General features: G+C 39.1%; 1 protein-coding gene across 3 annotated transcripts in view; it reads right to left on the reverse strand.

Moving 5' to 3' along the window:
- ITGAM (integrin subunit alpha M) overlaps positions 1 to 16,949 on the reverse strand; it is a 59,477-nt gene that overhangs the window by 13,728 nt on the left and 28,800 nt on the right. For 2 of the 3 annotated variants that reach the window (XM_026011234.2, XM_072753425.1), the window contains exons 11-14: positions 7,251 to 7,380; positions 6,822 to 6,964; positions 498 to 638; positions 194 to 403 (exon numbers count right to left, since the gene is read on the reverse strand). In XM_026011234.2, the coding sequence (XP_025867019.2) occupies positions 194 to 403; positions 498 to 638; positions 6,822 to 6,964; positions 7,251 to 7,380 (624 nt within the window). The remainder of the gene's footprint in view (positions 1 to 193; positions 404 to 497; positions 639 to 6,821; positions 6,965 to 7,250; positions 7,381 to 16,949) is intronic. The other variant, XM_026011235.2, reaches the window with a different exon arrangement.

A 16,949-nucleotide genomic window follows, 5' to 3' on the forward strand; every position in this document is an offset into this window, starting at 1 on the left:
TAAAGTAGGGGTTATGATGCTCTATGCATCTCCTATAGTTGTGGCAAGAATTTCTACTAAGTGTGTTATTTCCTTTGAAGGTTCTGAAAAGTAGTATTGGGAGAACTGATCTGGCAGCTGTGGGGATGTTGAATTAGAAAGGGACAACCACAAAAAGGCTACTGTCATGACGGGGACAGTTACCCAACCTCACCTGGCTGTGGGAGGGGCTGATGCCCGGTCCTGAGATTCCATGAAATAGGTAGACAGCACCTCGGTTCTCCTGCTCTCCTGGCGCTCCGATGGCCACGTCTGTCAGCTTGTCCCCATTCACATCCCCCAGCACTGTCAGGGCTGCCCCAAAACGGCCCCAGGGGTGGCCTTGCTCCCCACGGAGAATGACCTCACACTGCCACTTCGCCCTCTGCAGGACAAAACCAGTGTCAGGTCCCAACCGAGGCCATCCCTCTACCCCACACCCAAGGCCCCACTCAGCCCAGGCTCCAATAGTCACTCACCCCCCGAGGCAAAGGACACACAGACACTCGGCCTCCCCTTGTCTGCTCGTAGTAATGGGGGGCCCCAATGAGGACCAAGTCAGAGGTGCCATCTCTATCCATGTCTACTGAGCAGAGGGAGGCCCCAAAGTAGGAGCCAATCTGAAAGAGATGAGTCTGGGATCACATCTCTTGCCACCAAAAGCAAAGTATAAATGTTTTCTTCCTGTGAGGAAAGATTATACCGGCTGGGGAAAGCACTTGGGAGCAGATGTGATCTCCTGCATGCTTCAAATTCTCATTTGAATGTACTGCCAGCTGGAGGAAAATATTATGGAGTTGATGGGCAGTGGCTGAGGATCTACCCACATTCGTGTTCCAGGGAGATGCTTAATATAGCAAAGAAGAAGTTAAATTTGAAAACTACACAGAAAAGCCTGGAAGAGCATACAGAATAAGTTTGCAATATATTGTAAGTCTTTAGGGAGGTAAAAAATTCAAAGTTGGCAGTCTGGCCAACAAGGAATTGACTGGCTTATATTAAAAATAACTGTTGCTACAGAAATTTTTTTTGCATCTATTGAGAGGTACTGTCTACCTCTTAAAATAATTTTTAAAGTATGTTCCCAAAAAACGAAAATATGTTCAATGTCCACATGTAGAATTCATCCACAGGACTCATCCGTTTAGTCATTCATTCATTCATTCATTCATTCAGCCAACAAGAGTTTGCTATTTGCTGAGCATAAGGCTGGGTAGTGGAAACACAGGGCCTTCCAGCGCTCTCCATGGAGCAAGGTGGAGCAGAGGGAAATAGTAACAAACAGGGAGATGTATTTAGCAGTTTCAAACTGGGGCAAGATCTAGGAAGGAAAAGTGCAGGAGATGTCAAAACATGACTCACTGCAATATGACTTCTGCCCCCACACACCATTGAAGGAGGCCTCACTCGTTGCCCAATAAAAGCATTTAAGCTTTAACCTAAAGTCAGTAGGATTTTTTGTCTTTACGTCAAGTTGATCAGGGTATAATTTACATACAATAAAACTCAGCTTTTTTAGTACAGTTTTTTAAGTTTTAACAACCACATTAAGTCATGTAACCACCACCAATGATCAAGATATAAAAATTTCATCACTCCCAAAATATTCCCTCATGCCCTGGCTGTAATCGATCTCTTCATATGACCCCTGGCAACTTCTGATCTGTTTTATATCTCTACAGTTTTGCCTTTTCTAGAACATCATATAAATGGAATTATATAGTATGTAGCCTTTCATGTCTGGCTCCTTTCACCTAGAATAATACATTTAAGATTAGGTTAGGTTGTTGTGTATATAAGTAGTCCATTCCTTTTTATTTCCAGTATTTCTGACATTCCATTGTATGGATATACCATAGATTGTCTATTCATTCCCCAGTTGAGGGATCCTTGGATTGTTTTTAGTTTTTGGCAATTGTGAATAGAGATACTAGAAACTTTCACACACAGGTTTTCATACGAACATCTGTTTTTACTTCTCCGAAGTAAATACCTAGAAGCGAGATTGCTGGTATGCTGACTATATATTGAACTGTATAACATATTGACAAACTGTTTCCAAAGTAGGCATGCCATTTTTCACTCAGACAGCAGGGTATGAGAGTTTTAGTTGTTGCTCATCCTTGTCAGTACTTGATATTGCCAGTTTATTTCCTTGTTAATCATTCTAGTATCTGTGTAGCAGTATCTCATAGTGGTTTTAATTTGCCTTTCCTTAATGATTAATGGCATAGAGGATGTTTTCATGTACTTATTTGCTATCCATGTATCTTCTTAAGTGAAGTGTCTGTTAAAATATTCAGCTTACTTCTTCATTGAACTGTTTGATTTCTTATTGTTGAGTTTTTGAGAATCCTTTATATATTTTGGATGTAAGTCCTTTGTCATCCACATAATTTAAAAAAGAAGGAAAATTTGCGAATATTTTTTCCAATCTGTAGCTTGTCTGTTCACTCTCTTAATATGTCTTTCATAAAGCAGAAACTTTTAATTTTGATGAAGTCCTATTTATCAGTTTTTCCTTTATGGACCTGCTTTTAATGTTACAGCTAAGAACTCTTTGCCTAATACAAGGTCACAGAGATTTTCTCCTGTTTTCTTCCACAAGTATTATATTTTAGATTTTACGTTTAGCTCCATGATCTACTTTGAGTTAATCTTGATATGGTATAAGATATTGGTAGAGGTTTTGTTTTGTTTTGTTTTTTACTGTGGATGTCTGATTGTTCCATTGAAGTCTCTATCAAAATGTCTTTGTGCCTTTATTTAAAATCAATTGACTATGTGTGTGTCTGTTCCAGACCTACTCTGTTCCACTGATCTTCATGTCTATCCTTCTGCCAATGTCACACTGTCCTGATTATTGTAACTTTCCAGTAAGTCTTAAAATCAGGCAGTGTATGAATTCTCCACTAAATACTTAATAGTATTTATTGAACTTCTTTCTAAAACTGTTTTGCATATGCTACTTTCTTTGATTTTCCATATAAATCTAAGCATCAGCTTCAATTCTACAAAATAAATGTCTGGGATTTTGACTGGGATTGTGTTGAATATATAGATCAGCTGGGGAGAATTGATATCTTAACAATAGTCTTCCAGTCTATGAACACACTATACCTCTCAATTTGTTTAGGGCTTTGATTTCTTTCATTGATGTTTCATAGCCTTTAGCATACAGAAATCATACACATTTTTTAAATTTATATCTAAGTATTTTATCATCTTTGGTGCTACTGTAAAGGGTACTTTTTTCTCTTTTTTTTCTCCTTTCTTCCTTTTTTAATTTTTATTTAAATTAAATTTAGTTAACATGTAGTATATTATTACTTTCAGAGATAGAATTTAGTGATTCACCAATTGCATATGACACCCAGGGCTCATTACATCAAGTGACCTCCTTAACACCTATCACCCAATTCCTCCATCATCCCGACCACCTTGCCTCCAGCAACCCTCAGTTTGTTCCTTATAGTTAAGGGTCTCTAATGGTTTGCCTCCCTCTCTGTTTTTATCATATTTTATTCTTCCTTCCATTTGCCTATGTTCATCTGTTTCGTTTCTTAAATTCCACATATGAGTGAAATCACATGGTATTTGACTTTCTCTAACTGACTTATTTCACTTAATATAAAACCCTCTAGTTCTACCCATGTCATTACAAATGGCAAGATTTCATTCTTTTTGATGGCTGAATAATTTTTCAATTTTTCATTGGCTTTAATTTTTTTTTTAATCCAGAAAAGTTAAAAAAAAAATCACTGCCAAATCTAAGGTTACAAAAATTCACCTATGTCCTTCTAAGAGGTTTATAGCTTTATTTCTCACATTTGGATTTTTTATCTATTTTGAGTTAATTTTTGTATATTGTGAGCTAGGGTATATCCAATTGTCCCAGCACCATTTGTTGAAAGATTATTTTTCCCCATTGAATGAACTTGGTACCTTGTCAAAAATCAATTGATTACAGATGTATAGATTTATTTCTGGACTCTCAGTTCTGTTCCATTTACCTGTAGGCCTATCCTTATGTTGGTACCACACTGTCTTAATTACTGTAGATTGGTAGTAAACTTTGAAATTGGAAATTCTTCTTTTTCAAGATTATTTTGGCTATTCTTTGTCCCATGCATTTCCATGTGAACTTTAGAATCAGCTTATCCATTTCTCAACACTATTGAACAAGACTTGCATTCCTGGGATAAACAATACTTGGTCATACATAATATCCTTTTTATACATTTAAATTTTCATTAAAAATTGGTTTGTAGTCAACAAAGGATTTTAAACTGAAGATTTATATAAACAGTTTCTCATTTAGAAAGTTCACCCTCCCTCTATGGATTAGATGGAGGCAAAATGAGAGTATGGGAGACCAGCAAGACTACAGTGAGGGCTACGAGGAAGATGGTGATGGCCTGGACCAGGCTGATTTCAGTAGAAATGGAGGGAGTGGATAGATTTGAGATGAAACTGTTTCCTACTCTTCTCCCCAGTGTACTCACCCACACTCCCCCCATCCCGATACACACGCTCTGAACTCTGCCTCATGCTCTCTCCCTTGTTTGGCCCTTTATTTCCCCATTCTTCACTTCTCTAGTTCTTCCACCTTAACTGTTACTTTCTCCAGGAAACCTTCCCTAATGCCCTTGTGTGGGTGCCCTTCCCATTTGCTTTCATAACACCCAGACTGTCCCAGTTTAAGTATTTTTCATTCTTGATTATGATTTGTATGTATAATACCTGTGTGTGAGAAAGGAGTTCACCAGCTAACTTTCTCCATGTGATCCTGGACCACACACACAAAAAAGAGAAGTAGCATCATGTCCACCCTTGACTTCCTGGAATTCCCCTACACATTCTCCCCACCTCATACCTGGTATGTATCAGTCACTGATGCCATCAACAGTCAATATGTGTTGATAAAATTTATGAAAAGTCTGTTTGAAGAATTTAAGCAATGGCAAACAATTATGATAAGCTGTTCAAGTATCAGAATTAACTGTTTTCAACTCTTTGAGGAACCTCCACACAGTTTTCCAGAGTGGCTGCACCAGTTCACATCCCCACCAACAGTGTAAGAGGGTTCCCTTTTCTCCGCATCCTCTCCAACATTTGTGGTTTCCTGCCTTGTTAATTTTCCCCATTCTCCCTGGTGTGAGGTGGTATCTCATTGTGGTTTTGATTTGTATTTCCCTGATGGCAAGTGATGCAGAACATTTTCTCATGTGCATGTCGGCCATGTCTATGTCTTCCTCTGTGAGATTTCTCTTCATGTTTTTTGCCCATTTCATGATTGGATTGTTTGTTTCTTTGGTGCCCTACGACCCAGCAATTGCACTGTTGGGGATTTACCCCAAAGATTCAGATGCAATGAAACACTGGGACACCTGCACCCCGATGTTTCTAGCAGCAATGTCCACAATAGCCAAACTGTGGAAGGAGCCTCGGTGTCCATCGAAAGATGAATGGATAAAGAAGATGTGGTTTATGTATACAATGGAATATTACTCAGACATTAGAAATGACAAATACCCACCATTTGCTTCAACATGGATGGAACTGGAGGGTATTATGATGAGTGAAATAAGTCAATTGGAGAAGGACAAACATTATATGTTCTCATTCATTTGGGGAATATAAATAATAGTGAAAGGGAATATAAGGGAAGGGAGAAGAAATGTGTGGGAAATATCAGAAAGGGAGACAGAACATAAAGACTCCTAACTCTGGGAAACGAACTAGGGGTGGTGGAAGGGGAGGAGGGCGGGGGGTGGGGGTGACTGGGTGACAGGCACTGAGGGGGGCACTTGACGGAATGAGCACTGGGTGTTATTCTGTATGTTGGTAAATTGAACACCAATAAAAAATAAATTCATTTTAAAAAAAAGAATTAACTGTTTTCAGCCACAGATGATGCATTAATTGCTGGTCAAAGTGAACCAGTGATGGAAATTAAAGGAATACACACAGAACTACAGGTACAATATCATGGGTGCAGTACTATTTCAGGAATTTGCAAGAATAATTTGAACTAGAAATTTTTGCCTCTCATAACACATAAAATGCTCCACATAAGATGAAACCACACCTCTTTTTCAGGGGTGATATTCAAAAACTTGAACTACTGGGACTGCTCAGGCACTGACCAAGGGCTTAGCTGGAGTAGGTCTGAAAGCTCCCCTCAGGTGCCCTGTCTGACCTCATAGTTGCTGGATCATGGGGAAGTTCAAAGAGTAGTGGGGAAGGGGCCAGAATGTGGGGCTGAGGGAAGAGGGTAAGCTGCTATTGACAGGCAGATATGGAATTATTTCAATATTTTAATAATTAATATGGTTATACTGGTTAAATACCAGCTCTGTGTAAAGGGAGACTCATAGAGAGTTCTGTACAAGTCAAGTATCGTTATTTATTGTTAGAAAAGTGAGGGGGCACCTGGATAAGCATCCAACTCTGATATCAGCTCAGATCAAGATATCAGGGTCATGAGATCAAGCCCTGTATTGGGCTCCATGCTGAGCATGGAGCCTGATTAAGATTCTCTCTCTCTCTCTCTCTCTCTCTCTCTCTTTCTCCCTCTGCCCCTGCCCCCACAACCCTCTTACACACTCTCTCTCTCTCCAAAAAAAGAAAAGGGAGGACACAAATGCAAAGCTTATTCTGTGATTTCCCAGCTCAAAGCCCTCTGAAACCTCCTTTTACAAAACTCTGACTCACATGGCACTTGGTGATGCCCATCCAGGAATCTCAGCCCCCAGAATATCTCTGTTTGTGCATTTATGCTCCACATGCTCTGCACTTACCTGGTTGCCCTTGATAATAGCGTTGGTCTCCCAGGTACCAGAATTCTCTTTGAACATTGCCACCATGCCAGTGTGCTGATATCGAGGTGCCCCAAGAACCAGATTTTGTACCCTGCTCCTCAGGATGACTTCAGCAGCATAACCTGAAGATGGTGATCTGAGAAGGTAAGTGTTTTCCTTCACAGAATCTGCCCCCTCTGACAGACCTATCCCTTGAGTAGGGGCAATGCAGTAGCCCCATGATTAGTAGGTTGGGATATCTGGATCCTGCACTATATTTCCCCTTGTTGACATAATTAAATAGAAATTTTGAAATTTCTGTCTTTAAAGTTATTCCAAGGGCCCACAAAATATCCAATGAAATCTATGCTAGTTGAGTTATGCCATACCCTGACCCCTTCTTAGAGTTACTCTGCCCTTTCTACTCACCCAAGTAAGCATCATTCATGTCTGAATCTACCCTGGTTATGTTGATGAAGGTGAATTTATCCTTTGATGCATGAAGAAAGGCTCCTCCAGCCCAGTCAAAGCTCCCCACAGCACCTAGCAAGAGACCATTCTGGGAAACAGAGTAGAACAAGATTGAGCAACCTGCAGCTTCAGTACAATCCTTATCAAAAATCCAATAGCATTTTTCACAGAAATAGAACAAACAATCCTAAAATGTATATGGAACCAAAAAAGATCCTAAATAGCCAAAGCAATTTCGAGAAAGAAGAACAAAGCTAGAGGCATCATGCTTCCTGATTTCAAACTAGATTGCCAAACTACAGTAATCAAAACAGTATGGTATTGACATAAAAGCAGACACACAAATCAATACAGTAGGATATATAGAGAGCCCAGAAATAAACCCATACTTACATAATCAATTAATTTACAACAAAGGAGTCAAAAATATAGAATGAGGAAAGGCAGTATCTCAATAAATAGGATTGGGAAAACTGGAAAGCCACAGGCAAAAGAATGAAACTGATCCACTGTCTCACATCGCTCACAAAAATGGATTCAACACTTGAATATAAGACGAGAAACCATAAAACTCCAAGAATAAAACATAGATGATAAGAATTTGACATGATCCTAGCAATGATTTTTCAAATTTGACACCAAAAGCAAAGGTAACAAAAGCAAAAATAAACAAGTAGGACTGGGCAGCCCTGGTGGTGCAGCGGCTTAGCGCCGCCTGCAGCCCAGGGTATGATCCTGGAGATCCTGGGTCGAGTCCCACATCAGGCTCTCTGCATGGAGCCTGCTTCTCCCTCTGCCTGTTTCTCTGCCTCTCTCTCTCTCTCTCTCTCTCTGTCTCTCTCTCTCTCTCTCTGTCTCTATGAATAAATAAATAAAATCTTTTAAAATAAATAAATAAATAAAACAAGTAGGACTACATCAAACTAAAAGGCTTCTGCACAGCAAAGAAACCATCAACAAAATGAAAAGGCAACCTACAGAAGGGGAGAAAAAATTGGTAAATCATTTATCTGATAAGGGGTTAATATACAAAATATATACAAATATATCTGTATAAATGCCAATATATAGGAATCCTTACTCCTACAACTCAATGACAAAAGAAATCTGATTTTAAAATGGGCAGAAGTCCTTTCTTTTGGCCAGAACCACCATCTTTCAGTAATTCACCAAAATGACCAACGCAAAGGGAAAGAGGAGGGGTACCCGCTACATGTTCTCTAGGCCTTTTAGAAAACATGGAGGTGTTCCTTTGGCCACATACATGCGAATCTATAAGAAAGGTGATATTGTAGACATCAAGGGAAGGCACTGTTCAAAAAGGAATGCCCTACAAATGTTACCATGGCAAAACTGGAGGAGTCTACAATGTTACTCAGCATGCTGTTGGCATTTTTGTAAACAAACAAGTTAAGGACAAGATTCTTGCCAAGAGAATCAATGTCCACATTGAGCATATTAAACACTCAAAGAGCCGAGATAGCTTCCTAAAGCATGTGAAGAAAATGATCAGAAAAAGAAGGAAGCCAAAGAGAAAGGTACTTGGGTCCAACTGAAGTGCCAGCCTGCCCCACCCAGAGAAGCACACTTTGTGAGAACCAATGGAAAGGAGCCTGAACTGCTGGAACCCATTCCCTATGAATTCATGGCATGATAAATGTAAAGAAAATAAAAGACCTCGGGATTGTAAAAATAAAATAAAATAAAATAAAATAAAATAAAATAAAATAAAATAAAATAAAATAAAATAAAATAAAATAAAATAAAAATGGGCAGAAGGGCAGCCCAGGTGGCTCAGTGGTTTAGTGTCGCCTTCAGCCCGGAGTGTGGTCCTGGAGACTCGGAATCGAGTCCCATGTCGGGTTCCCTGCATGGAGCCTGCTTCTCCCTCTGCCTGTGTCTCTGAGTGTCTCTCTCTCTCTCTCTCATGAATAAATAAATAAAATCTTTTTTTAAAAAGTGAGCAGAAGATCTAAATAGACATTTTTCCAAAAAAGACATGCAGATGGCCAAGAGATACATAAAACAGTGCTCAGCATCCCTAGTCATCAGAGAAATGCAAATCAAAATCATGATAAGATGTCACCTCACATCTGTTATAATGGTTTTCATCAAAAAGAAAAGAAATAACAAGTATTAGATGGGAAACAACACATGTTGGCAAGGATGCAGAGAAAGAAGAACCCTCTTACACTGTAGGTGGGAATGTGAACTGATGCAGCCACTTTGGAAAACAGTATGGAAATTCCTCAAAAATTAAAAAAAAAAAACTACCCTACAACACATCGATTGCACTACTAGGCCTTTACCCAAAGGATACAAACACAGTGCAGTCAAAGGAGCGCGTGCACTTCAATGCTTATAGCAGCATTATCTACAATAATCAAATTATGGAAATAATGAACTATGAATGGATAAAGAAGGTGAGATAGATAGATGATAGATGATAAATAGATAGATAGATAGATAGATAATCGAATCTTAGCCAGCCATCAAAAATAATGAGATCTTGCCATTTGCAACATGGATGGAGCTAGAGTATATTATATTGAGCAAAATAAGTCAGTCAGAGAAAGACAAATACCATATGATTTCACTCATATGTGGAATTTAAGAAACAAAACAGATGAACATAGAAGAAGGGGGAAAAAAACAGAGAGGGAAGCAAACCATAAGAGAGTCTTAACTATAGAGAACAACCTGAGGGTTGATGAAGGGAGGTGGGCAGGGAATGGGCTAAATAGATGATGAGTATTAAGGAGGGCACTTGTGATGACCACTGGGTATTATATGTAAGTGATGAATCACTAAATTCTATACCTGAAACCAATATGTTATCATATATGTTAACTAACTAGAATTTAAGCAAAAAGATGAAATAAGGGGATTCCCAGGTGGCTCAGTGGTTTGGAGCCTGCCTTCGGCCCAGGGTGTGATCCTGGAGTCCTGGGATCAAGTCCCACATTGGGCTCCCTGCATGGAGCCTGCTTCTCCCTCTGCCTGTGTCTCTGCCTCTCTCTCTCTGTGTCTCTCATGAATAAATAAATAAAATCTTTTTTTAAAAAGTTGAAATAATAAAGAAACAAAACAGATATGTGAAACAAAGAGACAAACCATAAAACAGACTCTTAACTGAAGGTTGCTGGATGGGAGGTGGGCAGGGGAGGGGTTAAATGAGTGATGGGTATTAAGGAGGGCACTTGTTGTGATGAGCACTGTGTGTTGTATGTAAGTGATTCATCACTTACATACAACAAAGTCTAATACTGAAACTAATATTACACTATGTTAACTAACTGGAATCTAAATAAAAGCCTTTTAAAAAGAGATAGCAAGTGTTGGCGGGAATGTGGAGAAAAAGGAACACTTGTGCACTGTTGGTGAGAATGTAAACTGACATAGCCACTATGGAAAACAGAATGGAGGTTCCTCAAAAAATTTAAAAACAGAATTACTATTGATCCAAAAATCCTACTTCTAGGTATTTATATAAAGGAAATGAAAACACTAACTCAAAAGATATCTGCACCACCAAGTTCATGAAGCCTTATTTATAATAGCCAAGATGTTGGGGTACCTGGGTGGCTCAGTCAGTTAAGCATCCAACTCTTGATTTTAGCTCAGGTCATGGTCTTGAGGTCGTGGGATTGAGCCTCAAGTCTGGCTCCACGCTAAGCATGGAATCTGCTTGAGATTCTCTCTCTCCCTCGGCCTCTGCCCCTCCTTTAGCTCACATTCACTCAATCTCTCTCTCTCTCTCTCTTTCAAAATAAATTCTTTTTTAAAAAATTTTAAAAACTGGGCAGGCTGGGTGGCTCAGAGGTTTAGTGCCACCTTCAGCCCAGGGTGTGATCCTGGAGACCTGGGATGGAGTCCCACATCAGGCTCCCTGCATAGAGCCTGCTTCTCCCTGTGCCTGTGTCTCTGCCTCTCTCTCTCTCTGTCTCTCATGAATAAATAAATAAAATTTTTTTAAAAAAATTTAAAAAACAATAGCCAAGATATGGAAATAATGTAAGTGTCCATCAATGTATGAACAGATAAAGAAAATGTGGTATATAATAAAATGGAATATTGTTTGGCCATAAAAAAGAAGGAGGATATATTCAGGGTCCCAAATGAGAAGAACATGCAACCAAGAATACTTTGTCCAGCAACACTCTCATTCAAAATGGAAGGAGAGATAAAGAGCTTCCAAGACAGGAAGGAACTGAAAGAATATGTGACCTCCAAACCAGCTCTGCAAGAAATTTTAAGGGGGACTCTTAAAATTCCCCTTTAAGAAGAAGTTCAGTGGAACAATCCACAAAAACAAGGACTGAATAGATATCATGATGACACTAAACTCATATCTGTCAATAGTAACTCTGAACGTGAACGGGCTTAATGACCCCATCAAAAGGCGCAGGGTTTCAGACTGGATAAAAAAGCAGGACCCATCTATGTGCTGTCTACAAGAGACTCATTTTAGACAGAAGGACACCTACAGCCTGAAAATAAAAAGTTGGAGAACCATTTGCCATTCAAATGGTCCTCAAAAGAAAGTAGGGGTAGCCATCCTTATATCAGATAAACTAAAATTTACCCCAAAGACTACAGTGAGAGATGAAGAGGGACACTATCTCATACTTAAAGGATCTATCCAACAAGAGGACTTAACAATCCTCAATATATATGCCCCGAATGTGGGAGCTGCCAAATATTTAAACCAATTAATAACCAAAGTGAAGAAATACTTAGATAATAATACACTTATACTTGGTGACTTCAATCTAGCTCTTTCTACCCTCGATAGGTCTTCTAAGCACAACATCTTCAAAGAAACGAGAGCTTTAAATGATACACTGGACCAGATGGATTTCACAGATATCTACAGAACTTTACATCCAAACTCAACTGAATACACATTCTTCTCAAGTGCACATGGAACTTTCTCCAGAATAGACCACATACTGGGTCACAAATTGGGTCTGAACCGATACCAAAAGATTGGGATCGTCCCCTGCATATTCTCAGACCATAATGCCTTGAAATTAGAACTAAATCACAACAAGAAGTTTGGAAGGACCTCAAACACGTGGAGGTTAAGGACCATCCTGCTAAAAGATGAAAGGGTCAACCAGGAAATTAAGAAAGAATTAAAAAGATTCATGGAAACTAATAAGAATGAAGATACAACTGTTCAAAATCTTTGGGATGCAGCAAAAGCAGTCCTGAGGGGGAAATACATCGCAATACAAGCATCCATTCAAAAACTGGAAAGAACTCAAATACAAAAACTAACCTTACACATAAAGGAGCTAGAGAAAAAACAGCAAATGGACCCTACGCCCAGCAGAAGAAGAGAGTTAATTAAAATTCAAGCAGAACTCAACGAAATCGAGACCAGAAGAACTGTGGAACAGATCAACAGAACCAGGAGTTGGTTCTTTGAAAGAATTAATAAGATAGATAAACCATTAGCCAACCTTATTAAAAAGAAGAGAGAGAAGACTCAAATTAATAAAATCATGAATGAGAAAGGAGAGATCACTACCAACACCAAGGAAATACAAACGATTTTAAAAACATACTATGAACAGCTCTACGCCAATAAATTAGGCAATCTAGAAGAAATGGACGCATTCCTGGAAAGCCACAAACTACCAAAACTGGAACAGGAAGAAATAGAAAACCTGAACAGGCCAATAACCAGGGAGGAAATTGAAGCAGTCATCAAAAACCTCCCAAGACACAAGAGTCCAGGGCCAGATGGCTTCCCAGGGGAATTCTATCAAACGTTTAAAGAAGAAATCATACCTATTCTACTAAAGCTGTTTGGAAAGATAGAAAGAGATGGAGTACTTCCAAATTCGTTCTATGAGGCCAGCATCACCTTAATTCCGAAACCAGACAAAGACCCCACCAAAAAGGAGAATTACAGACCAATATCCCTGATGAACATGGATGCAAAAATTCTCAACAAGATACTAGCCAATAGGATCCAACAACACATTAAGAAAATTATTCACCATGACCAAGTAGGATTTATCCCCGGGACACAAGGCTGGTTCAACACTAGTAAAACAATCAGTGTGATTCATTATATCAGCAAGAGAAAAACCAAGAACCATATGATCCTCTCATTAGATGCAGAGAAAGCATTTGACAAAATACAGCATCCATTCCTGATCAAAACCCTTCAGAGTGTTGGGATAGAGGGAACTTTCCTCGACATCTTAAAAGCCATCTACGAAAATCCCACAGCAAATATCATTCCCAATGGGGAAGCACTGGGAGCCTTTCCCCTAAGATCAGGAACAAGACAGGGATGTCCACTCTCACCACTGCTATTCAACATAGTACTGGAAGTCCTCGCCTCAGCAATCAGACAACAAAAAGACATTAAAGGCATTCAAATTGGCAACGAAGAAGTCAAACTCTCCCTCTTCGCTGATGACATGATACTCTACATAGAAAACCCAAAAGCCTCCACCCCAAGATTGCTAGAACTCATACAGCAATTTGGTAGCATGGCAGGATACAAAACCAATGTCCAGAAATCAATGGCATTTCTATACACTAACAATGAGACTGAAGAAAGAGAAATTAAGGAGTCAATCCCATTTACAATTGCACCCAAAAGCATAAGATACCTAGGAATAAACCTAACCAAAGAGGTAAAGGATCTATACCCTAAAAACTATAGAACACTTCTGAAAGAAATTGAGGAAGACACAAAGAGATGGAAAAATGTTCCATGCTCATGGATTGGCAGAATTAATATTGTGAAAATGTCAATGTTACCCAGGGCAATTTACACGTTTAATATAATCCCTATCAAAATACCATGGACTTTCTTCAGAGAGTTAGAACAAATTATTTTAAGATTTGTGTGGAATCAGAAAAGACCCCGAAAAGCCAGGGGAATTTTAAAAAAGAAAACCATAGCTGGGGGCATCACAATGCCAGATTTCAGGTTGTACTACAAAGCTGTGGGCATCAAGACAGTGTGGTACTGGCACAAAAACAGACACATAGATCAATGGAACAGAATAGAGAACCCAGAAGTGGACCCTGAACTTTATGGTCAACTAATATTCGATAAAGGAGGAAAGACTATCCATTGGAAGAAAGACAGTCTCTTCAATAAATGGTGTTGGGAAAATTGGACACCCACATGCAGAAGAATGAAACTGGACCACTCTCTTTCACCATACACAAAGATAAACTCAAAATGGATGAGAGATCTAAATGTGAGACAAGATTCCATCAAAATCCTAGAAGAGAACACAGGCAACACCCTTTTTGAACTCGGCCACAGTAACTTCTTGCAAGATACATCCACAAAGGCAAAAGAAACAAAAGCAAAAATGAACTATTGGGACTTCATCAAGATAAGAAGCTTTTGCACAGCAAAGGATACAGTCAACAAAACTAAAAGACAACCTACAGAATGGGAGAAGATATTTGCAAATGACATATCAGATAAAGGGCTAGTTTCCAAAATCTATAGAGAACTTATTAAACTCAACACCAAAGAAACAAACAATCCAATCATGAAATGGGCAAAAGACATGAGGAGAAATCTCACAGAGGAAGACATAGACATGGCCAACAAGCACATGAGAAAATGCTCTGCATCACTTGCCATCAGGGAAATACAAATCAAAACCACAATGAGATACCACCTCACACCAGTGAGAATGGGGAAAATTAACAAGGTAGGAAACAACAAATGTTGGAGAAGATGTGGAGAAAAGGGAAGCCTCTTACACTGTTGGTGGGAATGTGAACTGGTGCAGCCACTCTGGAAAACTGTGTGGAGGTTCCTCAAAGAGTTAAAAATAGACCTGCCCTACGACCCAGCAATTGCACTGTTGGGGATTTACCCCAAAGATTCAGATGCAATGAAACGCCGGGACACCTGCACCCCGATGTTTCTAGCAGCAATGTCCACAATAGCCAAACTGTTGAAGGAGCCTCGGTGTCCATCGAAAGATGAATGGATAAAGAAGATGTGGTTTATGTATACAATGGAATATTACTCAGCCATCAGAAATGACAAATACCCACCATTTGCTTCAACATGGATGGAACTGGAGGGTATTATGCTGAGTGCAGTAAGTCAATTGGAGAAGGACAAACAGTGTATCTTCTCATTCATTTGGGGAATATAAATAATAGTGTAAGGGAATATAAAGGAAGGGAGAAGAAATGTGTGGGAAATATCAGGAAGGGAGACAGAACATAAAGACTCCTAACTCTGGGAAACAAACTAGGGGTGGTGGAAGGGGAGGAGGGGGGGTGGGGGTGACTGGGTGACGGGCACTGAGGGGGACACTTGACAGGATGAGCACTGGATGTTATTCTGTATGTTGGTAAATTGAACACTAATAAAAAATTTATTAAAAAAAAAAGAAGGAAATCCTGCCATTTGTGACAATATGTATGGATCCTGAGGGCATTATACTAAGTGAAATAAGTCGGAGAAATATACGTACAGTATGATCTCACTTATATGTGGAATCTAAAAACAAAACAAAACAAATTACATAGATGCAGAGAACACATTGGTGGTTGCCAAAGGCAATGAGTTGGGAGGGTAGGCAAAATGAGTAATGGTAGCCAAAAGGTGCAAATTTCCTGTTATTAAATTAAAAATTCAGGGATGTAATATACAACATAGTGAGTATAGTTAATAAAACTGTAAAGTATATTTGAAAATTATCAAGAAAATAAATCTTATAACACGAAGCAGTCGCAAATTGAGGCTATAAAAATGAGAATGAACAAGGCAGAAGAGCAAATCAGTGATATAGAAGATAAAATGATGGAAAATAAGGAGACTGGAAAAAAGAGAGAAAGAAAACTAGTAGATAATGAAGGGAGACTTGGAGAACTCAGCAATTCCATAAAATGAAATGATAACCAGGATAATAGGGGTCCTAGAAGATGAGGGGCAGGAGAGAGGGGCAGTAGGTTTATTTGAACAAATTATAGCTGAGAACTTCCCTAATATAAGGAAGGAAACATTCAAGTCCAGGAGGCAAAGAGAATTCCCTCAAAATCAATAAAAATAAGTCAACACCTGGACATATAATAGTGAAGTTTGCAGATTTCAGAGATAAAGAGAAAATCCTGAAAGCAGCTTGAGACAAGAGGCCCTTAACCTAAAAGGATAGAAACAGAAGGCTTGCAGCAGACTTGTCCACAGAGACCTGGCAGGCTAGAAAGGATTGGCATGATATATTCAATGTGCTAAATGGGGAAAATATATGCAGCCAAGAATACTTTATCCAGCAAGGCTGTCATTCAGAATGGAAGGAGAAATAAAGAGTTCCCAGGACAAACAAAAACTAAAGGAATTTGTGAACAGCAAACTAGAAATATTAAAGGGGATCCTTTGAGTAAAGAGAGAGCCCAATAGTAACAAAGACCAGAAAGGAACAGAAACAATCTACAGAAATAGCAACTTTACAAGTAATACAATGGCACTAAATTCATATCTTTCAATAATTAATATGATGTAAATGGACTAAATGCTCCAATCAAAAGACACAGGGTATCAGATTGGATCTTTTTTAAAGATTTATTTATTTATTCATGAGAGACACACAGAGGAAAAGAGGAAGAGACATAGGCAGAGGGAGAAGCAGGCTCCTTACAGGGGGCCCG

This window comes from Vulpes vulpes, chromosome 3 (assembly GCF_048418805.1).
Source record: "Vulpes vulpes isolate BD-2025 chromosome 3, VulVul3, whole genome shotgun sequence".
In the NCBI taxonomy this organism is placed as follows: Eukaryota; Metazoa; Chordata; class Mammalia; order Carnivora; family Canidae; genus Vulpes; species Vulpes vulpes.